Raw genomic sequence first — 24,352 nt, 5'->3', positions numbered from 1 at the left:
CCTGACTTCAAACCCAGCCGGTCCAAACCTGGGCAGGAGCGGTACCTGTGTGGAAGAAAATCTGCTTCTGTATCTTGCCATGAAAACCCTATGGACCCTATGGTCCGTGAGGTCACGAAGAATTGGACTCGACTTAACAACTGAACAGATACATTTACATTCCCTTTTTTTTTAAAGTGAATTAATGAATGTCTGAGCATTGAACAAGAATGTTCCACAAGCTAGAGAGTGCTGTAGTGTTTTTTTCTTATGCTGGATATATAAAGAAATGGGATGAGAAGTTTCCATTTGAAGGCTTTTTGGAATCCAGGTGCATTCTGAGCAAGTTTTGTGAAGCAATTCTTCTCTCATGTTTTTCTTTGAACTTATTTGTATACAATTCAAAAGTCAATTCAAAGTATATTTATTATCAAAGTACATATATGTCACCGTATACAACCATGAGATTTATTTTCTTACGGGCATTCAGAGTAAATACAAAGAATCACAACAGAATCAATCAAAGACAATACCCAACAGCACAGACAAACACCAATGCACAGGAGAAAGCAACGTGTACAAATACAGAGAGAAAAAAAAGTAAGCAATAAATATCGAGAACATGAGATGAAGCATCCTTAAAAGTGAGTCCATAGATTGTGGGAACAGTTCGATGATAGGGTGAGTGAAGTTATCTCTTCTGCTTTAAGAACTTGATGGCTCCTGAACCTGGTTGTGTGGGTTTTGGGGCTCCTGTATCCTCATCCTGATGGCAACAGCGAAAAGAGAGCATGGCTTAGATGGTGGGGGTCCTTGATGATGAATGCTGCTTTCCTGCAACAGCGCTCCATGTAGATGTGCTCAGTGGTGTGGAGGACTTTACCTGTATCCTGTACCTTTACAATTACGCTGTATCCATTACATTTTGTAGGCTTTTCGGTTCAAGGGCATTGGTGTTTCTAAACCAGGCTGTGATGCAACCAGTCAATATACTCTCCACAGCATAGAAGTTTGTCAAAATCTTAGATAATATGAATCTTCACAAACTTCTGAGAAAGCAGAGTTGCTGCTGTGCTTTCTTTGTAATGACACTTACCTGCTGGGCCCAGGACGGATCCTGTGAAATGATAACACAGAGGAATATAAAGTTCCTGACCCTCTCCACCTCTGATTCCATGATGAGGACTGGCTCATCTCCCTCCTGCTGTCCATAATCAGCTCCTTGGTCTTGCTGCTATTCAGCGAGTAGTGGGAGGTTGTTGTTGTGGCACCACCCAGCTAGATTTTCAATCTCCCTCTCATATGCTAATTTGTCACCTCGTTTGGTTCGGCCAACGACAATGGTGTCATCAGCAAACTTGAATATGGCATTGGAGCCCCACAGTCATAACTATAAAGTGAGTAGAGTTGGGGGCTAACCACACAGCCTTGTCATGCACCTGGGCTGATAGTGATTGTGGAGGAGATGTTGTTGCCAATCCAAACTGACTGAGGTTTGCAAGTGAGGAAGTTGAGGATCCAGTTGCACAGGAGGCATTAAGGCCTAGGTCTTGAGGCTTATTGATTAGTTTTGAGGGTTGATTACATTGAATGTCAAGCTATAGTTATTGAAGAACTCCCTGATGTATGAATCTTCACTGTCCACATATTCCAGGGTTGGCTGAAGAGGCAATGAAATGGCATCTGCTCTTCACCTGTTGTGATAAAAGGCAAATTGAAGTGGATCCAAGTCACTTCTCAGACAGGAGTTGATATGTTTCATCAGCGACCTCTCAAAGCACTTCATCATATTGGATGTAAATGCTACTGGATGATAGTCACTGAGGCAGGTTACCTCATTCTTCTTAGGCACTGATATAATTGAAGCCTTCTTGGAGCAGGTGGGTAGCTAAGACTGCTGAAGTGGGAGGTTAAAGATATCAGAGAACACTCCATCCAGTTGATCAGCACAGGTCTTTAGTACTTGGCTAGGTACCCCGTCTGGGCTTGATGCTTTCAGTGAATTCACCCTCCTGAAGGATGTTCTCATGTTAGTATCAGAGACTAAATTCTGAAGTACATCACGGACTGTGGGAGTTTGTGAAGGTGCTTCCATGATTTGACAGGCAAACCAAGCATAGAAGGCATTGAGCTCATCTTAGAAGGAAATTTTGTTGTCACCTATGTTGCTTGGTTTCACTTTGCAAGGGGTGATAGCATTGAAGCCCTGCTGCAGCTGTCGAGCATCCTTCAGTTTGATCCAGATTTGCCACTTCTACATGAGGTGGCTTTCCGGAGGTTGTACCTGGACCTCTTGCATTTGACTTGGTCACCAGACCTGAACATGACTGATCTGGCTCTCAACAGATTGTGAATCTCATGGTTCATCCAGGGCTTCCGGTGGGGGAAGACTACAAATGATTTTGTGCAATTACGCTCATTTATGACTGTTCTTATAAAGTCTGTGATAACTGTGGCACATTGGTTGAGATCCTCGAATGAGTCCTTCAACATGGCCCCAACCACCGACTCAAAGCAATCCCATAACCGCTCCTCTGCCTCCCACAACCACCTCTTTGTTGGCCTTAACACTGGAGTCTTACTCCTAAGCCTCTGCCTGTATGCAGGCAGGAGGACAGCCAAACGATCAGGTACCAAAAAATGTTAAATCTGTCATGACACAGTGCAATCAGGCAGCAATTTTAAAATGTGATCTTCTTTTAAGCGCCTATCTTTAAAAAGTCCAGCTATACTTGAATGGTTACCTAATGACATTTTAGTAATACTGCTGAAAGTAGGTTTAGTACCAAGTTTACTTTTAAATTTAGTTCATTAAATGTGTGTAGCCTGATTCGAAATAACTGAAAGTAATTTGAAAAGGAAGTACTTTTGAATTTAGAGGTCTCTTTGCAGTGTAGATAAGGAGTTTAATTAAAGCAACTCAAGCTTTTTGTTTAAACACAATGCCTTTTCAACATTTACAAAAAGATTGAAGTAACTCAATTTGTGATAAACATAATTGCTGTTTCAAGTTCCATCAACTTTTACCCTGTTTAAATAATGTTGAGGAGACTTGTATTAAGGATACACTACAACCACGTGAGGTCACCCATTTGGTTTCTTCATGAATAAACTATTTCAGTCCGGAAATGGAAAATCTGAACACTGGTAATTCCAATTGTTACCAGGCTAACCTTGACAAAGAAACAAAAATAATTAACAATTGTTATACAATTCAACAAACACTGCCATACAACTTGAAAATTTTGCAGTGAAAACTTTGGTTCTATTTGATACAACAATTCGTGTTTTCAAAGATAAAGAAATATTAAACCCTAATAATTTCAAGCTTTGGATCAATTCTTCTGTCACTTAAAGTGAACTACAGAAGTATGCACTATCTTCATACCTGACACTATTAATGAAAGTAAGTCTAAGAGAAGGTGGAAATGTTCTCTCACTGTCTATCTTTTACTCTTTCAAATTGTTCATGTATATCTTTAAGTTTCCGAATTCTCTAACAGGAACGAATGTTAATATTAATCCACCAATGAGCTCCCTGTCCCTGATGTACCTACCCTCAATTACATGAGAGATACATTTTAGATGATAACTGTCAGACTTGCACTTGCTCATTTTAATGATATCAGCACATTCCTGGAAGAATTGTCAAAATATTGCTACAGATCAGGAAACACTGAATGCCTAAATCACGTATGTTCCTGCTTTGGGGATCTTTAAGACTCATTCATGATACAGTTTGTAAAAATCATACCATATCCATAAAGTTGGATATGATACTTACACTCAATATTGATCATTTTCAACTGTGTTTGTGAAACATCTGTGCTGGTTCATGGAATATTTCAAATTTGTTGTTACACAAACAAAAGTTTATCAGAAACTTGGTCTACAATGTAAAGCACACTCCAGTTGAACTTAGTGATTGTATCCAAACAGAAAATTTTATGACTAAGAAGCCTGTAGTCTGTAGCCTGAGAAACAATGTTGAAACAATGCGTTTTTCTGCTGTTAACATCCACCAGACAAGCTTTTTGTTGCCGTCAAGCTTATCTATGATGCCCATTAGAGATGGAATGTAAGAAGCTACACTCAACGACCGCTTAAATAGGTGTACTTATACACCTGCTTGTTAATGCAGATCTCTAAACAACTAATCGTGGCAACAGCTCCATAAGACCATAAGATATAGAAGCAGATATAGACCATTCAGCCCATCTAGTCCGCTTTGCCATTCCATTACGGCTGATTTATTATCTCTCTCAATTCTATTCTCCAGCCTTCTCCCCATAAACTTTGATGCAGTGATTAATCAAGAACCTATCAACCTCTACCTTAAATATACCCATTGATTTGGCCTACATAGTCATCCGTGACAATGAATTCCGCAGATTTACCACCCTCTGTCTAAAGAAATGTTTCCTCATCTCTGTTCCAAATGGATGTCCCTCCATTCTGAGGCTGTGCCCTCAGGTCCTAGATTCCCTCACCATAGGATATATGCTTTTCACATCTATTCCCTTTCATTCCAGGGATCATTCTCATGAACCTCCTCTGGACCCTCTCCAATGCCAAAACATCTTTTCTTAAATAAGGGTTCCAGAAATGCTCATGATACTCCAAGTGTGCTCTGACTAATGTCTTATAAAGCCTCAGCATTACATTCTTGCTTTTGCATTCTAGGCCTTTCAAAGTGAATGTTAACATTGCATTTGTCTTCCTCACCAACTGCAAGTTTACCTTTTGGATATCCTGCACAAGGACTCCTAAGTTTCTTTGCACCTCTGATTTTTGAGCTTTCTCCCCACTTAGAAAATAGACCCTGCCTTTATCCTTTCTACCAGAGAGTGCATGACCATGCACTTCCCTACCGTACATTCCACATACCACTTCTTTACCCATTCTCCCAATCTGTCTAAGTCCTTCTGCAGACTCCCTGCTTCCACAGCACTCCCTATCTTTGTATCATTCACGGATTTGGCTCCAAAGTTATCAATTCCTTCATCCAAATCACTGACATATAACGTGAAAAGAAGCAGTCCCAACACCAATGCCTGCGGAACACCACTAACCACCAACAGCCAGCCAGAAAAGGTCACCTTTATCCCCATTGTTTGCCTCCTGCCAGCAGCTGATCTCCTATCCATGCCATTATCTTTCCTGGTAAACAGCCTCATGTGCTTTCTTCGTCTTTTATCTCTTTATAGTTTTGTTTAGTTACCTTCTGAAATACAGCCCCTTTCACCAATTCCGCAGCCACTCATTGATCTGTTCTAACACATGGTACTGGGATTAATTCAGAGATAACTACCCTGAACGTCCGTCTTTTCAGCTTTCTACCTAACTTCCTTCATTTTCTCTTCATGATCTCCTCTTTTCCTACCTACGTCATTGATACTAATATGTACCAATGACTTCCAGCTGTTCATCTTCCCCCTTTAGAATGCCATGGACCTGATTCAAGACATCTCTAACCATGGCACCTGGGAGGCAACATACCACCCTGCTTTCTCTTTCATGTCCTCAGAATCCGTTCTCTGCTCCTCTAATTATGGAATCCCCTATCACTATCACACTCCTCTTCTCCCTCCTTCCCCTCTGAGTCACAAAGGCAGACTCAGTGCCAGAGATCAGGTTGCTTTGGCTTCTTCAGGTAGTTAAAACTCCTTCCACCACCACCCCCATCCCCACGACAGTATCCAAAGTGGAAAACTTATTATTGAGGAGAGTGGCCACTGGAGTACTCTGCATTGGCTGCCTATTCCCTTTCCCTCTCTGGATAGTCACCCAGGTACCTGCCTACTGCAACTTAAGGTTAACTATCTTCTTGTAGCTTCTATCTGTCACCTTTACTGTTTGAGCTGTAGGTCATCCAGCTGCAGCTCCAGTTCCTTAACAAGCTCTCTCAGGAGCTGCAGCTTGGTGCACTTCATGCAGATTTAGTTATCAGTGAGACTGGAGGTCTCCCAATGTTCCCACATCTTACACAAGGAATATGTCACTAACTCTGGACCCATTCTCTGCTACTGCAGTACATCCACTTCAAGGCTGAACGTGCTGTGCTTTCAGAGATGCTCTTCTGCACATCACTGTTATAACTCATGGTTATTTGTGTTACTGTCGTTTTTTTGTCAGCTTGAATCAGCCTGGCCATTCTCCTCTGACCTCTCATTAAGAAGCCAATTTTGCCTGCAGAACTGCTGGTCACAAGACTTTTTTTTGTTGTTTTTCACACCATTCTCTGTAAACTCCAGAGATCAGCAGTTTCTGAGATACTGAAACCATCCCTTCTGAACCCAACAATAGCTCCACGGGTAAAGTCATTTAGATCACATTTCTTCATCATTCTAATGTTTGGTCTGAACAACAACTGAACCTTGTGATCAAGGTCTGCATGCACTGAGTGGCTGCTGCATGATTGTCTGATTAGACATTTGCATTAATGAATAGGTACACAAGTATACTTTATGAAGTGGCCACAGAGTGGACTTCCTTTTATAAACTTGTATGAAGTTGATATGCGTCTTGTATCAGTAGATCTCTGCTGTTTATTTGTTTGCTTATTAGAATTTCTCCATATCCTCTCCAGCAAAAAGCTGGTTGCTTGAAAGTGCCTTCATTTTATTTCTAAATAGTATAGCAGGTAACATCAATATACTGTGCATGAAGAAGCCATTTTAGTGATCTGACAGGATTCCCTATCTTAAAAAAAATAGCATTTTTGTCCATTTTTTAACCTATAAAATGTGAGCCATATTTTAATTTTTTTAAATATTAATATATATTGAGTTTTAACAGGATTTTCTTTACCTTTATCCAGCTAAATTAATAAGAATGGGGAAAATATTCACGTTCCATACATCATTTCAATAACACTGGCTCACCTCCACAAATTTATCTGCTTTGAATCTTTAATGTAACGTTCTATTTTGTTTCAATGGTGTGATTCCTAGACTGTATTCTTAAAACCTTTCCTATATTCTTCAAATAATTTAAAATAACATTAGATATAAATCAATCTCTAAACGTACAGCACAAATAACAGATTAGCACTTCATACTGAATGTACCAGACATGCAGTGTGTCAAATGTTCATAAGGTAAAAATTAAGAAATTGCCTAAAGAACCTAAGATATATTTAACATAAATATAAACAAATCAAAATTATCTGATCAATCATTAAATAGTAATTAAAAATGGTAAACAACAACAACAACAACAACAACAACAAAATTGTCCAAAATAATTGGAATTGTTCATAGAATGGAACGTTTGTTCAGGTGTTCTGCTATATGAACACAGAATACAAAGGAAATCCATAAGAATTAAATACTTCAAATAAGGTGAAGTGATGAATTTTGGTAGAGACAATAGCAAGGATAAAAAAAGAAATAAATGGACTGAATTTTAAAAGGGTCATGGCCATTTTGAGCTATTGGAGTTCACATACATAAGGTTTTCAAAACAGCAAAACAAAGTCATAAAATGACAATAAAACTTAAGAAGCCACAAATTCATAATTAGCTGCAACATTGTGTCCACTTCTGAGCATTGCATTGTAAGGGTATCTGGGCTTGATAAGGACATGAAAAAAAATGCCAGAATTAAACATATATAGAATTCTGTAATCCTTTCGTTAGTGGATTCTGTTCAGTGCTGTAAAACCATAAAAATATTTCTTTGGAGCAATCTAGCCTGCATTAAGAAACTTGCCTCTATTTGAATTAATTTTAAGGAAATGGTTAAGTACTATTAAATAATGAAATAGATCACGTAAATATGTTGAAACCATTCCATGAGCAGATGACTGAGCATCCAGAGGATACAGATTCAATATTAGTTGAATTTCATTTGGGTTATGTTCTGGTGTTTTGAGGGAAAACATATCCATTAGTAACTTAAAAACAGAAAGTTTCAGACGGTCAAAAATGGAAAATATGCAGGGCTAAAGGAAAAAGCAAGGAAGTTGAAGCCAACACAAAGAGCAAGAACACAAGCAAAACCTCCTTCTGTGCTGCATAATTCTACAATCATTTCATTTAAAGATTCTGCTCATTGCTGTAAAACCACAGGAAATTTTCCTTGAAGATATTTGCTGTGTGCTGGGATCCCTGGCTCTATTTAAAATATCAGGTGCTTAATTTGCATGTCTGGGCCTTTGATTCTATTATTTTTTCCCTGATTGGCTGATGCCCATGTCATTCATGATGAATCTACCCTTACAAATGACATCTACTGGTACCCTGACTGAAGTTCATGTGAAAAAATGCCTCCCACCATAATGCCATTTATGCATGTTAACACGAAATATTTCCTTTCCAAAAAGTACTTGGACAAATTATTAAATTATCATTTAAATTGGATGGTAATACAATTCTTTAAAGTCCTCCAAATCCTGCAGTATTGTTTTGTCTGAAATCAAAGCCCTCTATTTTGATTTTTATTCAATGCATTCAGTGGAAATAGATGTTACAGGTGATTAAAGAGCTGCTGTCACAATCATTGCCTGGGAATGCGTTGTGAGCTCCTGGAATAGGATTTAATCTGTTTCAGCTAAACACACAGCTTGAATGCCTGCTCAAAACTAGTTAGGTTCTTCTCTATGTATGAATGCCAGGTTTCAAAGGAGTCGTAATATCTACATTCAGTGGCTTAAATAGAGAACTATACTGAGTTCACAATCAGGCTTTCATAGTAGGGAGAGAGAGAGCAGGGCCATCTTGTTCTGCCTCATGTGCAGTAAATCCAAACCATGTTTCCTAATTATGAGAACCTAACAGTCTCTTCCCCATACCTGGCCTTGTCGTTCAATCTCTGTTAATTATCCCTGCTGACTTCCCATCCTCTTCCCCCTTGTCCTCCTCCTTCCCCTTACATCCCTTGCTCCTGCCACTTGCCAAACAGCTACAAGGCTGTACAACAGGTCACTATTAATGCTGACATGCACCCAGCCATGTACTGAAGGGATCCTCCCATGTGCTCCAGGCAGTGGAAGTAAAAAGAAAGATCTGATATCTTAAATCAGAATTAAAACCAGAAAATGCTGGATCTGCCCAATAGTAGATTATGAAACAGGATACTTGGAAATAGAGCAAATGACACATTTCCAGTTGCAGTGAAGGGATGGACATATCACTGATAGAGTGAGACCTAATAAGTAAATGTAACAATTAGTAGCAATTTATGCTTCTTTGCATGTTTTATGCATTGCTAATAGCAAGGCTCTGGAACATGTCCAGCAGGCAAGGTTATACTAGTGGGGAGAGAAAAGCAGAGTCAAAATCAGAATAGGTAACAGAAAGAAATGGATAGTTGTGAAAGATAAAGAAACAGCAAGTTATCTAAAATTCCAGCGCATTATAACTTGGCTTGCTGGCATTGTACCATGGCAACACATAACACATAAAAAGTATAAAATACTTCTTAACTGCCACATTTATTCATTTGGTCACACCCTATCAAAGATATTCCCCCTTCCCCTACTTTAACTAAGACTACTTGGTTTTCTTTCTCCATGTTCTCAGACTCAAAACATTAACTGTTTCCCTTCCCAGAGATGATGTCTGACGTGCTGAGTGTTTCTAGTATTCTTCTGTTTTTAGTTCAGGAAAAGGAAGTATTACTTCAACATCTTGATGATCTGTTTGATAACACCTTGTGCGGTAACAAGGCACACAGTATATACACATTACACACAAGTGTGGTAGTTGAGCACCAGAGATTTCTGTGAACTTGTTCGTAAATAGCACTGATCACCCAGTAGCTCTCTTTGATATCCCATAGTGGCTTTCATGAATGAGGTCATTAAGACTGCTACAAGGACACCAAGCATTAATCTTCAAAATTTAATGCCTACAAGCCATTAAAGTGATATCATTGGTTGTGGGGACATCTCAATAGGTAAGTGTAGTTATCCTCTTTTGTTCAAGAGCCTGATGGTTGAGGGGTTCTTGAACCTGGTGGTGCGGATCCAGGGATACTTGTACCTTCCACCTGATGGCAGCAGCAAAAAAGGTGCATGGACTTGGTGGTGAGGATCCTTGATGACGGATGCTGTTTTTCCATGACAGCATTCCATTTAGATGTGCTCAATGGTTGAGGGGACTTTACCGTGATGTGTTTTACTCTCTGATTGTCCTAGCCATTGGTAAGAGTGCGCATTTGTTATCAGGTATGCAGGACTCTGTCTTGATACATCCATTAGATGTTTGTTTTTTGAGTTTCTTCATCACAGTGAATAGTTGTCACATTCATGGGAATGCTGAAGTGGAATGACTCCTGTGATGTTGTACTGTAGATGTTTAGATTCATTGGCAAGAACAACACTTTACTAAAACCCTTCATATTCGAACCTAACCTAAGTGTTGGTGATAGTTGAATCCAATTTGTCTGGATTATGGGTCAGGAATCAACCACATCCAGAGTTCCATGAAAGCTGTGACTGCCTCACCAGATGTTGGTTCAGAAAAGACACATGTGTAATTACTTAATGTTCAAAATAATTCTATGCAACTAAACACTTCAATCTGAATTATTTGAAAAATTGCTATATGCAGGTAAATAAAGATAGATTTCATAAACTAGGTTTTTTGCATTGCAAATTGAAAATAGAGGACCTAATTTGATTTGATTGGTTCTGTTATAATTTTCATAAAGTTTATTAAAAGATAATGTTTACTAAAAGCTATTGGTAATATTCACAGCGTGGATCACTGGAATTGTGTTAAGCAACTAAGATTTATAATTATGTGCTATGGCAAACTATGTATAATGCGCTTAATGTGATTTTAGAAATCAAATATTTTTTTTAAAAATTCATTAAATTGTGGCATTATTATCCTGGAAAAATAAGATTCAAACCTTTCAACAAATTTATCAAATGGAATTGCCGTAAGGCAAGTAGAAATAGCTAAAATAGCTATTAAAATAATTTAAACTCTTTTCTTTATAAATTAAATTTCAATGAGTTTGGAAATTAAATAAATCTACAATTTGGCTTCATTGCCCCAGAAAATACAAATCTTTTATTCCTTCCCTTGAGTTTTATTTTTGGGGAATAATTGTCAAGTGGCAATGGATGACCTGAAGTGCATGCATCTGTGATTGTGTTTTGTTCTCATTGTAGATGGATGAGATAAAATTAAAAGACAGAGCAGTCTACGTGCTGGAAAAAGAGCTGGGGGCTCAGGCTGGTCATGCTCAGAGGCTCCAGCTCCAAAAAGAGGCTTTAGATGAACAACTTACCCAGGTCAAAGAGGCTGAAGCATGGGAAAAACGACATCTGAGTAGCCCGAAAAGAGAGCTTCCTTGCGCAAGCGGTGCAGGAGACGCCTCAGATCATTCAGGAAGCCCTGTAAGCACTTTCACATACGTGGTCTATAACTGCCCGAATCGACAAATTCTGTAACCAAATCTTGATGAGGGCCATATTAATACCTTCTGCTTAATTATTAACTCTTATGCAATACTATCACATTCCAAAATTATTCCAATAGCTTTTATATTCTTTACACCATAGCCAACTCTCTGTTACTGTTGAAGTAGAATTAATAACAGATTTAAGTTTATGATAATGCTTTTCATTTTTATTAGTCTTGAAGACGGATTTTACTGTGTCGCAGCTTGTTTGTCTTCTGATTATTTAATAAGCGCAGTATTTAGAAGTTACCTCTTAAGTAATTTGAAAGTAAACTTTACTATGCCCCCTTCCCCACTGCTCCGCCCAATCATTGCTGCTGCTTATTTTCTTCTTTTAATCTGCATTCACACATTTTTCAGAAGCCAGGCATTGTGTGAAGTACACCAAACTTAGCACTAGTCAGACAGCTTCCAGACCTGGTCTTGCACGAGTGTCTCTCACTTTCTTCTAGTTTATAATGAACATGAGAAAGTAAATCTACTGAATTGCCATGCTTTCAGGACTGTAGACATAAATTAAAGGCAATACTTTCAATCATCCTTTGTTATCCTTATGCTTTTTATCTGTAATTTGCTAATTACATAAACTGCTGCTTAATTTTAAGGCAAATGCTCATGTCCGTAAACATAATTTAGCTTTCCCATTGTTGACTCTCATCAAGATTCTTTTTTTCACTGGCTCTTGGTTTTGTTAGCACATGGAATGAAAATGTTTCTAAGCAGACTGTATAGTTATATGATGCAAAGGCTCTCCTGCACCTGTTGTATGAGGAATCACTGCACCTGTTTGGTGGGATTCAAGCATCATTAGTTCAGAAAATCATCCATCAACACGCTATCAATATCTATTTTTAATAGCGTGCTGCAGTGCATAACCTATGGGAAATAATTGGCACCTATTCACCTAACCACACAGAAAATCCACCCACTGCAGCTTTCAATGTAATTCATTCCAACATTTCTTCAAGTGTCCTCATACATAAAGCATTAAAATTCTTTTTTGTTGTATAATCAATTATAACATTTTCACAGTCTGTCTGTTGCCTTCAGTTATTAGCTAGAAGCATGTTGCTCTTTTTTGTAAAAGCATGGTTAGTTTTGTTTTAGATTAATGGAATGCATCACGGTTTCCATTTCACTTAAATAGACAATAGTGTCTTGAGGTAGAAAAACACCTTTGGAGATCATGGTATGCCAATGTCAAGTGTTTTTGTTTGGACTGTATTTTCAATACCATCTCTTTTTTTCATTTTTTCCTCATGTAGTTTAGCTGATTTGCTTGTTTGTTCATTTTTACATATAAGGGCGAGGTAACATTAATGGCAAAAAAAAAAGGAAATGTTGCCTCTGATTTAATAGTTGTGACAAAATCTTCAGTCTCTTTGGTTATGGTCTATCAGTGATGTGTGGCTGTGTTGATGTTCAGTTATCTGCAGTTGATCTATGTTTCAGGAACAGCAGTTGGATGAAAAGGATACTCGGCGATTCCAACTTAAAATTGCTGAATTAAGTGCAATCATCAGGAAACTAGAAGATCGGAATGCTTTGCTGTCTGAAGAGAGAAACGAGCTTGTAAGTGATTTTGGTGATTAACCTTCAACTATTGTTCAAGTGTTTACATTCATTATTAACGTCCTGAATCTGATGCTGTTATCTTTTACATTTTTGACTGACGTATTTACCAAATTATTACTTTCACATTCCCATGAGTAACATTTATTTCTCATGCTACAGCTAAGGCCGGATCAAGTAATACTTGCTGTGTAAGTATTAGGCAATTAACTGCAATGGCAAATATTTTTTACAAGATTTTCCATCAAGCCAACAAGGATAATTAATACTTTACCAAATCATTTGATGGTATGTGTTGAAATGGAAAGTTAAAAATTTGCAGTGTCCATTGAAATTTTTAGACCATAAGATCATCAGTCCATAAGATATAGGAGCAGAATTAGGCCATTCAGCCCATCGAGTCCTCTCTGCCATTTTATCCTGGCTAATCCCGGATCTCATTCAATCCCATACATCTATCCTCTAACCCAGGGGTCCCCAACCTCTTTTGCACTGCGGAGCGGTTTACTATTGACAATATTCTTGCGGACCGGCCGACCGGCGGTGGGGGGGGGGGGGGGGGGTGTTAACGTAGGGTTAAACTCACCTCAACATGTCTTTTACAGTTAGGGCTGCCAACTTTCTAACTCCCAAATAAGGGACAAAAGTAGCAGTCAAATCCTAGGACACTTTACCCCAGAAAAGACTACCATGACCATGAAGCCTTGCGCGGGCACCTGTGTGCACATGCGTGACGTGCTCATGTGATGTGCACATGCGCATACATGCCGATTTTTTCCCCCGCAAATCGGTTTTGCCTTCATCTTCCCGACTATACTGTACATACATTATTTCTACTTTATGTAGGCTGTGTATTTATCATATCATTCCTGCTTTTACTATATGTTAGTGTTATTTATTTTCGGTTTTGTGTTACTTGGTATGATTTGTTAGGTTATTTTTTGGGTCTGGGAACGCTCAAAAATTTTTCCCATATAAATTAATTGTAATTTCTTCTTCGCTTCACGCGATTTCGGCACGAAAGGTTTCATAGGAATGTTATACCTTAGCGGGGGGAAATACGGGACAAACCAAATTAACCCAATATACGGGATGTCCCAGCAAATACAGGACAGTTGGCAACCCTATGTTCAAGTTCAACAGTGCGTGATAGGGAATGAGAAAAGGTGCAGCTGACTCATATCGTTTCCTCGCAGCCCGGTAGCAAATGCTTTGCGGCCCAGTGGTTGGGAACCACTGCTCTAACCATAATCCTTGATGCCCTGACCAATCAGGAAACTATAAACTTCGGCTTTGAATATATCCACTGACTTGGCCTCCACTGCAGTCTGTGGCAGAGCATTCCACAGATCTGACTAAAAAAAATTCCTCCTTACTTCTGTTCTAAATGATCGCTGCTCAGTTTTGAGGCTGCGCCCCCTAGTTCTGGATATCTTCACCAGAGGAAACATCTTCTCCACATCCACCTTATCTAGGTTTCAAAGAGATCCCCACGCACTCTAAAATTTGTGTTGACAGATTAAATTTCATTTCAACCCTGTGAAGTATATCTTGCGTATGGATGTGTGTATTGTAAGCTGTAGAGATCCTCTGGTCAGTAATTGCTGGGATTGTTGGAGGCTGAAAATGCAAACACAAGGTTTTTTTAAAGAGACGAAGAATATACTCAGAAAGTCAGATTGTGCAAAATGGAGAAAGAAAAATGGAGCCAATATTAAACATAGTTGTTTTACAGCAGATGAGACCAGTTACGTTGCACACATAACAAGTAGAATTTAATATTAAGTCCAGAAACCTGCAAACTTTGCTGACCAAAAGTGAAAGTGTTGTTCTTCAAGCTTTTGTGGTGCATTGTCATAACAGTACTGGAAGCCAGAGACAGGCAATTCAGATTGGAAGTGGAATGAAGAATTCACTTAACTGACAACAGAAACTCTGGTTTATCCCTGTGGACTGAACACAGTTGTTCCACAAAATGGTGCCCCAATCTGAATTTTATTTCTCCAATGCAGAGAAGACTTTACTGGTACTTGATAAATGGTTTATTATTGTCACATACAGTGGCTTGCAAAAGTTTGGGGACCCCTAGTCAAACTTTCTGTTACTGTGAATAGCTAAGCGAGTAAAAGATGACCTGATTTCAAGAGGCATAAAGTTAAAGATGACACATTTCTTTAATATTATAAGCAAGAAAGCTTTTTTATTTCTGTCTTTTACAGTTTCAAAATAACAAAAAAGGAAAAGTGCCATCAAAGCACACCATATCATACATAAATACTTCAAAGTCGTACAGAGGGGAAAAAAGAGAACAGAATATAAAGAATTGTGTTACAGTTACAGAAAAAGTACAATAGATGTAGACAAATATGTAGACATGTAAACTAAGGAGCTGTTTGTGGATACAGGAGGAATGGTGATAGGCTAACCTCTATTGATGTCAATGGATCTGGGGCTGAGAGGGTGAACATCACCGAGGACCTCACGTGGTCTGTACACACCAGCTCTGTGGTGAAAAAGGCACTATAGTGTCTCTTCCACCTCAGACGGTTGATGAAGTTTGGTATGGGCCCCCAAATCCTAAGAACTTTCTACACGGGCACAACTGGGAGCATCCTGACTGGCTGCATCACTGCCTGGTATGGGAACTATACCTCCCTTAATTGCAGGATTCTGCAGAGAGTGATGCGGACAACCCAACATATCTGTGATTGTGAACTTCCCATGATTGAGGGCATTTACAAGGACAGGTGTGTAAAAAGGGCCCGTAGGATCATTGGGGACCCAAGCCATCCCAACCACAATCTATTCCATCTGCTACCATCCAGGAAGCAGTACCGCAGCATAAAAGCCAGGACCAACAGGCTCCGGAACAGCTTCTTCCACCAGGCCATTAGATTGATGATGAGCTGATTTGGGTGTACTCTATATTACATTGACCGTTCTATTTATTAGAAATTACTGTGATTGCACATGGCACATTTAGATGGAGATGTAACATAAAGATTTTTAGTCCTCATGCATGTGAGGAATGTAAGAAATAAAGTCAATTCAATTCAAATTCAGAGCAGGGGCTATTGATGAGGTAGGCCGAGTGAACAAGCATTCATCTCAATATTAGAAAAGGTCCACTCAAGTGTCTTACAACTGCAGGGTAGAAGCTGTTCTTGAGCCTAGTGATACATATTCTAAAGTTTTTGTATCTTCTTTCCATTTGGAATGGGGGGAAGAAAGAATGCCTGGGGTCAATGGTGCTCTTGATTACGTTGGCTGCTTTCCTGTGGCAACCAGAAGCTGTAGACAGAGTTTTTTGTGACTGGGTTATGATCACAACTTTTTGCATTTTCTTGTGGAATTGGCAGTGTAGTTGCCACACAAAACTGTGAATCATCTGCATAGGATGTGTTTTATTGTGTACCTATATAAATTGATAAGGGCCATTGGAGACATGCAAAATTTCCTTAGCCTTCTGAGGTAGTAGAGGTTATGGTGTGCTTTCTTGGCCATAGTGTCCACACAGCTAGGCTAGCACAAATTGTTGTTGATAATTGGATCTAGGAACTTGTAGCTCTCAACCACATCCACCCCAGCACCATTGATAGAGACAGGTTGTGTACTTTACCCTACTTCATGAAGTCACTGATCAATTATTTTGTTTTGCTGACTTTTTTGAGGGGTTGTTGTCTTGACACCATGACACTGAATACAGTATACTAGACTGGGAAAAGTACTTGTCCATTGCTACTTAACATGGAAAGAGTGCTTTGATCACCTTGTGTTTGGAAGGGAAGAATTGAAAGAAGTTGCACTTCCTGATGCTGCATGGGAATTCCATAAGAAATAGAGTCGTTAGTGGGAATGGGGTGTAATGATGAGAATAGTCCCTTCAAAATGGTGGCAAGGCAAGGGAAGAGAACATGTTTTCCATGATGGAATCTTGTTAAAACTGGCAGAAACTGTGAAGCATGATCTGTTGAGTGCAAAGGTTGGTAGGATGAAAGGTGAGGACCAAGAGAACTCTTATCGCCGTTCCATTCAGAAAGGGAAGAAGTGAGAGCAGAGGTGCAGGAAGTGGATGAGCTGTTGTCAAGAGATTCTTTCCCCTCCCCCCACTTTCTTATTCTGGCTTCTTCCCCCTTCCTTTCCAGTCCTGATGACAGGTCTCCGCCCAAAACATTAACTGTTTATTTCTCTACATAAATGCTGCCTGGCCTGCTGAGATTGTTACGAACAATTCTCCTCATCTTTTGCCTTCTTGGGGTAGGATGCAACAATATCGAAGGGGAAGGCAAGTAGCTTTCCCAGGGTTAGAGTCATAGAGTCAAGAAAGGTACAACACAGAAAAAGCACAGCCCATCTAGTCTGTGCCAAACCATTGAAACTGCCTAATCCCATCGACATGCACCCGGTCCATGGCCCAGCATACTCCTCCCATCATCTACCTATCCTAACTTAAACATTGAAATCAAGCTCGTAAGGACTATTTGCACTGGCAGCACAATCTGCAATGTGTGCATGACAGTATGGTTTGTTGTCTTGGTAAGTGTGCCTCTATTTCTTCAGGAAGAAAGTTCAAAGTTCAAATTCATTATTGAAGTATGTTTACCGTATACAACCTTGAGATTCATCTTCTTGCAGGCAGCCACAAGACAAAGAGACAACAACAGAATCCACAAGAACAAATATACACAACAAATACTGAAAAACCTCCAATGTGCAAAAGAGGACAATCATGTAAATACAAATGGGTAGTTTTAAAAAATGTAAACAAATAACGCGTAGTGCTGTAGAGTCCCCCAAAGTGAGTCCAGAACCGCAGAGCCAGTACAGCAAAAGCTGGTCCAGAAGCCTGATGGCGACAGGGCAACAACTGCTCCTGAAACTAGCGGCATGAGATCCAAGACCACCGCACAATACTCCCAATAGTGATCGACTTTGTACTTTGTAACTTCTCAACTTTTATATTCTGTGACACAACCTTTTAAGGTAAGCATGCCATATGCCTTCTTCACCAACCTATCTGCTTGTGTTGCCACTTCTAATGAACTATGGAGTTGAACCCTAAAGTCCCTCAGTTGATCAAATTTCCTTAGTACTCTACTAATTACTCTATATGCCCTGTCCCTTTCCGGCTTTGCAAAATGCACCACTTCATATTTGTCAGCATCAAATCCCATCTGCCAATGTCCTGTCCAACTTTCCTAATGATCTATATCCTGCTGTAGCTTTCTCACTCTCTCCACAGCATCACCAATTTTTGTGTCATCTAGGACCTTGTTTATCATACTTCCTACATTCACAAGCAAATAGCTAGCTCACCTTGGATCCCGTGTGCCTCAACATTCTGGTTCAGCCTGCCATGTGGGACCTCACCAAATGTCTTATAAGTTCTGACAGACACTACCCAGAATCTTTTTAGTTACCCTCTTAAAAAGTAAACTCAAGTTTTCAATTTGTTATAACTATTGTCTACTCTCCTTGTAACTCCTTTATTGAATTAAATTGAATTGACTTTATTTCTTGCATCCTTCACATACATGAGGAGTAAAATTCATTACGTTACTTTTCCGTCTAAACATGCAATGTGCAATTATAGTAATTTATAATAAATAGAACAGTCAACGTAATGTAGAAATACACCCAAATCAGCATGAATTTATCAGTCTGATGGCCTGGTGGAAGATGCTGTCCCGGAGCCTGTTGGTCCTGGCTTTTATGCTGCAATACCGTTTCCCGGATGGTAGCAGCTGAAATCAATCGTGGTTGGGGTGACTCAGGTCCCCAGAGATCCTTTGGGCCCTTCAGGAGGAGGAGATAGCAGCGCGCCGCGTGCACACAGCTCTCCGGTGAAAATGATATCGTATCCATTAAATAGGGGCCATGGACAATATCTGATTTGATGGAGACAGACATGAAAGCACAGAGGAACATCTGGAGGAATTTCTGAAACACCAGTTCGCTGCCGCTGTTACTGGGCGATCGAGAATCTTCCGGAGGGAAGGCCTCAAGATCCCCGGCTTTGCCTGCTGCTGGCGACCGAGACTGAGGTCAAGTCGCTCAGATAGAGATGGTGCTCGGTACTCGGTGTTGGAGAGCTGATTGGAGGCTCAAAGTTTTCGGATGACTCAGAGTCGGACTGTGGTCGGGCATGGCGGGGAGAGTTTTCTTCCTTCTCCCGTCTGCGTGAGATGTGGGATATTTGAGAGACTTCAAACTTTTTTACTGTGCCATGGCCTGTTCTTCATCAAGTTATGGTATTGTTGCACTGTTATAACTATATGTTATAATTATGTGGTTTTGTTAGCTTTTTTCAGTCTTGGTCTGTCCTGTGTTTTGTGATATCACACCGGAGGAATATTGTATCATTTCTTAATACATGCATTACTAAATGACAATAAAAGAGGACTGTGTGTCCTCATAATCTAATCTAATCTAATCTAAATGTACTGAATCATGGAAAGTTCACAACTACAGATGTGCTGGGCTGTCCGCACCACTCTCTGCAGTCCTGTGATTTAGGGAGGCACAGTTCCCTTACCAGACAGTGATGCAGCCAGTCAGGTGCTCTCATTTGTGCCCCTGTAGAAAGTTCTTAAGAGTTGGGGACCCATACCAAACTTCTTCAACCGTCTGAGGTGAAAGAGGCGCTGTTGTGCCTTTTTCACCACACAGCTGGTGTGCACAGACCACCTGAGGTCCTCGGTGACGTGGATGCCGAAGAACTTGAAGCTGTTTACCCTCTCAACCCCAGATCCTTTGATGTCAATAGGGGTTAGCCTGTCTCCATTCCTCCTGTAATCCATAACCAGCTTCTTTGTTTTTGTGACATTGTGGGAGAGGTTATTTTCTTGACACCACTGTGTCAAAGAGATGACTTCATCCCTGTAGACTACCTCATCATTGTTTGGGATTAGGCCAATCAATCTTTAAGCAGTTCAGTGATGTTAATTTGGTCATTTTTTAATTATTTATTAGAAGATGCGTTGAAAGTAAGTTCACCATAACTTCAGAGGTTTTTCCATGGAATTTGAAATAAGGTACTTTAGTTCACAATGAAAAAGTACATCAGGATATACTTGATCACATCAACAAAAAAACAGTACAATCTCTTTACATCATCACTGTAACTTCAGTTCAAGGATGCAAATGTTGTTTGTTGTCACCATGCCTTTTCACATCTGCTCCAAACATGCAATATACCTGAAAGAATTTCACAGGAACTCCATCACTTAGTGTGTGGACGATCAGCATCACACAGTTACCAAAGACGTTGATCCGACAGGAGGAATTCTTGAAAGGATTCAAGAACTCACAGAAGTGCTCTTCAAAACCACAAAGAGCTATAGAATGGAAACAATTCTTAATAAAATTAAAGAGAAATCAATCCAGCCTCCAGGATTACCAATACCAGTGGAGGCCTGGAATGGATATTTAGAAACCATAGCAAAAGCTTAAGTATCTGGAATCTATTGTTACGGAAGACTTGACACCTGAAATGAAGATCCTGACAAGTTTAAACATTTTCACCAGCCAATGAACAAAGCTGATCAAAATTTAGGCAGGTATCATTATTTCAACAGAGACAAAGTTATGTTCACTTAGTGCTGTGGTCATGATCACTAAGGTGATTGAGACACATAAAGGAATTCAGGTATTTGAAATCTGCTGTTAGAAGGTGCTGTTACATGTCTTATAAACTAAGCATCACATCATGGACAGTGATATTTTGTTAAGGGTTGTGCTCTAAAGAAAGCCAGAATAACCTGGACACATCACAGGAAGGCCTGGATCCCATTCCATAATCTGAGCTAATGTAAAGGGGAAAGAACTTTGTTGCACAGTTAAATCTCACTTTGTCAAATATCTTCACTGTAATAAGAAAACCAGGGCTATGTAAAGAAGCATCCCTCTAGCCAATTCTGTCATTTAATGAGGTATGGCTAATATATTAGGCCTCAATTTCCTACTGATCTCCACATATAGTAATCAACTCAATTTTGTAAATCTTATTGATTTAATTATTTATTTAAATTATCAGGAGATTCATCTGGTGTGAGGGTAGAGGGAAGAGAGGAATTGGGTGAAGGGGTGGTACGCAACTGGAGAAGTCGGCATCTAACCTATTAAATAATAAGCATAAGGATCTTTTAATATGTAGCTGGAGCAAGCCTGAGGGATGGGACCTCATTCCATGGTGTTTGTTCAAAGTGAGTGCAGATTTCAAAGAGCTGTATAGAAAATTCCAAGCAGTGAAACACATCAGTGTTAAAAAGACTGATATCTTTGTTAAGGAATGGCATGTTTGTGCAAAGTCTAATTCAAAGTGTGGAAATATTGTTCCAGTGCTGAGTTTGGGGCTAACATTATATATCAGTCTATTCTAAAAATACAAGTCCTCTAAACAATTTCACATTCAGCTTTTACCTGTCTCTTTTTAAAGATACCAATTTACTCAATGGCATAAAATGACGTGAGAAATTTTAATATGTTTTGAGAGAAAATTTCAAGCAATAAAAGCTTATTTTATTTAACATTTTAAATAAATAGATATTTAGAATCTGATATTAGGGCAAAAATACCAGGTTTAATGCTCATGACATGCTTAAATTTCCAGATCAACTATCTAAATAGAGACTTGAGTTTTAGAAGTAAATTTATGTTTCTAAAGTACTCTATTTATTTCAACATTGCCAGGCATGAATTGTTACTGATATCCATTGTTGAAGTCTCAAATTATTCAGATTAATCTCTCTCTCTTTATTTCTACTTTAGCTCAAGCGTTTACGTGAAGCAGAAAGTCAGTACAAACCTCTCTTGGATAAAAAGAAACGTCTCAGTAGGAAGAATGAAGAAATGAGCCATGCCTTACGACGTATGGAAAATAAGCTCAAATTTCTCACACAAGAAAACTTAAGAATGGTAGGCTTTCATTATTTTAAAAAAAAGTCTTTCTTGATCATATGGAAACAATTCTCTATTTTTTTTTATCAGCTGAAAGAATTATAAACCCTCAAACCTCAAATGTCAGGATTATTCAATACATTGTCATTTTACTCGAGGTTTAATTTGTTTTATTGTGTTAAACACCAAATATAACCAAAGCAATCAACATTGCCAGGGATAACAATGAGAGGTAAGTTAACAGATATATGGAGTGCACTTCATTATTGATGTCCTATTACTTGAAATATGGTGTTTATTATGATGAGAGGCCTTGCTGAGGTTGATAGGGACTCAAGTACTGGAGTATCTAACATTAGAATTGAGATGCAATTCTGAGACTGAGACAAGAACAGGGTTCTTAACTAGATGCTAGATGAGAACCTGATGAGACTAGGCAAGAATCCAAAGAAGACCGAAATGGTAAACACAATCATAGACTGAAACAAAGTTGATCTGACAATCGAGCTCCGATCCTGAATTCAGGAGCTCTTTCAAATCCATATATTGGCGCCAAAACATGGCCACCAGTTAGCAGATTGGACCAGAATCTTGAAACAGACCGTGCCAGTTAGCCATACTCCAGGAAATCGGAGCATTTAAACCCCGGGTGCATACTGTAAGAGTTTATAGCAATAAATGTTACAGAATCAAAAATTATATAATCCATCTGAATTTATAGTGAGCATTTACAGTTATACTTTTTATATTACTACTAGAATTTTTTCAACCATCTCACCCACACTTCTTTTTCCAAGTCCATGATGACTTTTCTATCTGCATCAGCTGTAGTCACCTCACCTTAAGTCATAAAACAAAAGATGTTAGAAATATTTAGCAGGTAAAATAACAGGGATAGTTGGTAACTCTTCAGTGGATCTGAAACACATTAGTACAGGGTTTAAGTTGCAGAGAAAGGGAAAAAGTCAGAGAAAACAAAAGAGAAGGTCAAGGATAGACCTTCTCCCGGAAGGCAGAAGAAATTATATCCCAAACGTGACAATGGATCTAGCTAAGAGGGCAGTAAAGGCTAGTGATTAATGGAAGTTATGTCTGGAACAGGAGACAATGGATAAATCATTGTTGTTAGAAGTGCCAGAACAGAATCATTAAGTTAAGTTACTAGCAGGTAGCACAGATATAGAATAAAAAATATAGAATACTGGAAGAGATCAATATGCCATCTAGCGCTTGTTGGTTTACAGAACTGTGATACTTCAGAAACAGTAGATATAGCATACGGGTCAAATGCTCATATGTAGGAGTTAATTCCAGGATAACCTAAGAGCCAATGCTCCTTCCTCATATCAGGTCTTCTTGGAAAAAGCATGAGGTATATGAACATGAATCTTGTACTATTGTTCCAAAGGAAAATATTTGCTCACCTGCACTGATGATAAATCTTCCCTTAACTGATAACCAAACACCATTTCCAAAGTGGTCATGACTGGGACGCAACTAGTGTCAGAGACAGTGAAAATGCTTTTAAGCCAAAATTCTTCGATCCAAAATATTTACCATCTTCAATATTACCATAACAGTTCAGCTTAACTGAGCTATAGTTTGTGAGTGGAGATCAAAATTTTACATTAAAGCATGTGCGAAAATAATATTCATGTATTTTCCTAAAAATTCATCTTCAGTCAGTAAAGCTACGCGAGTAACGTATTGCCAGTCGTATCTTGTGCTTTGCTTCCATTTTCATTTACCCACACCTGCTGTTACCACCAAGGATTTTTCTCTGCACTCTCCTTTCCTTTGTAATAAAAACTGAAGTCAAGGAATTATTTGGGGCCCAAAGGGTGCAAGCAGATGTCGTGCTAAAAAAGCAGCCCTGTTTGAAAGTCTGGATTCAGCAAATAATTTTGATTTTCAGCATCATTTAATTCCCTTACAATATGTAGATATCCCCTACATACCCAGTACATCCTGATGATATACAGTGTGTAGGTGTTGATGAAAGGTCTCTGTCCAAAACTAATTAACTTACTTACTGCCCATTAAGCTGGTGGTGTTTAGGGCAGCAAAGAAGGTCCTCCATTTTTGTCTGTCCATACCGTGGCACGCAGATATAGAAGGAGTCTTCATTGCTGTTTCTGTAACAATATTTTTGACCAGTCAGTGTTGTTAATCCTGAGCTGGACCCCCTAGCTTGGCCTCTACCCTTTGACTGTTTTGGCATGGGTGACCCTACCAAGAGCCAAAGTACGAGGCCCCGACTCCAGCCAGCATAGCTCTCTGAGTCATTGAACACAACAAGGTTGTGGTCTTCTTGGAGGTTGGAACAAAACATTGACTATTTATTCCTCTCTATAGATACTGCTTGATCTGCTGAGTTCCTCCAGTAATTTTTTTATTGTGCAGCATTTATGGGCATTACACAATACAATGTCTTCATGAAACACTCACAGTGTAAACTCCAAGACTGAATGCATGCTCCATGAAG

The 24,352-nt window shown here is 39.2% G+C and overlaps 1 protein-coding gene across 1 annotated transcript in view; it reads left to right on the top strand.

Annotated features, from left to right (window-relative positions):
* Positions 1–24,352, top strand: part of jakmip3 (Janus kinase and microtubule interacting protein 3) — a 239,007-nt gene that overhangs the window by 163,779 nt on the left and 50,876 nt on the right. Inside the window, exons 4-6 of the mRNA XM_072239774.1 lie at positions 11,105–11,332; positions 12,850–12,969; positions 21,739–21,885. Of these exons, the coding sequence (XP_072095875.1) occupies positions 11,105–11,332; positions 12,850–12,969; positions 21,739–21,885 (495 nt within the window). The remainder of the gene's footprint in view (positions 1–11,104; positions 11,333–12,849; positions 12,970–21,738; positions 21,886–24,352) is intronic.

This window comes from Mobula birostris, chromosome 21 (assembly GCF_030028105.1).
Source record: "Mobula birostris isolate sMobBir1 chromosome 21, sMobBir1.hap1, whole genome shotgun sequence".
Lineage (NCBI taxonomy): Eukaryota > Metazoa > Chordata > Chondrichthyes > Myliobatiformes > Myliobatidae > Mobula > Mobula birostris.
Note: the sequence above shows the minus strand (reverse complement) of the source record. Positions and strands in the feature narration are given on the sequence as shown.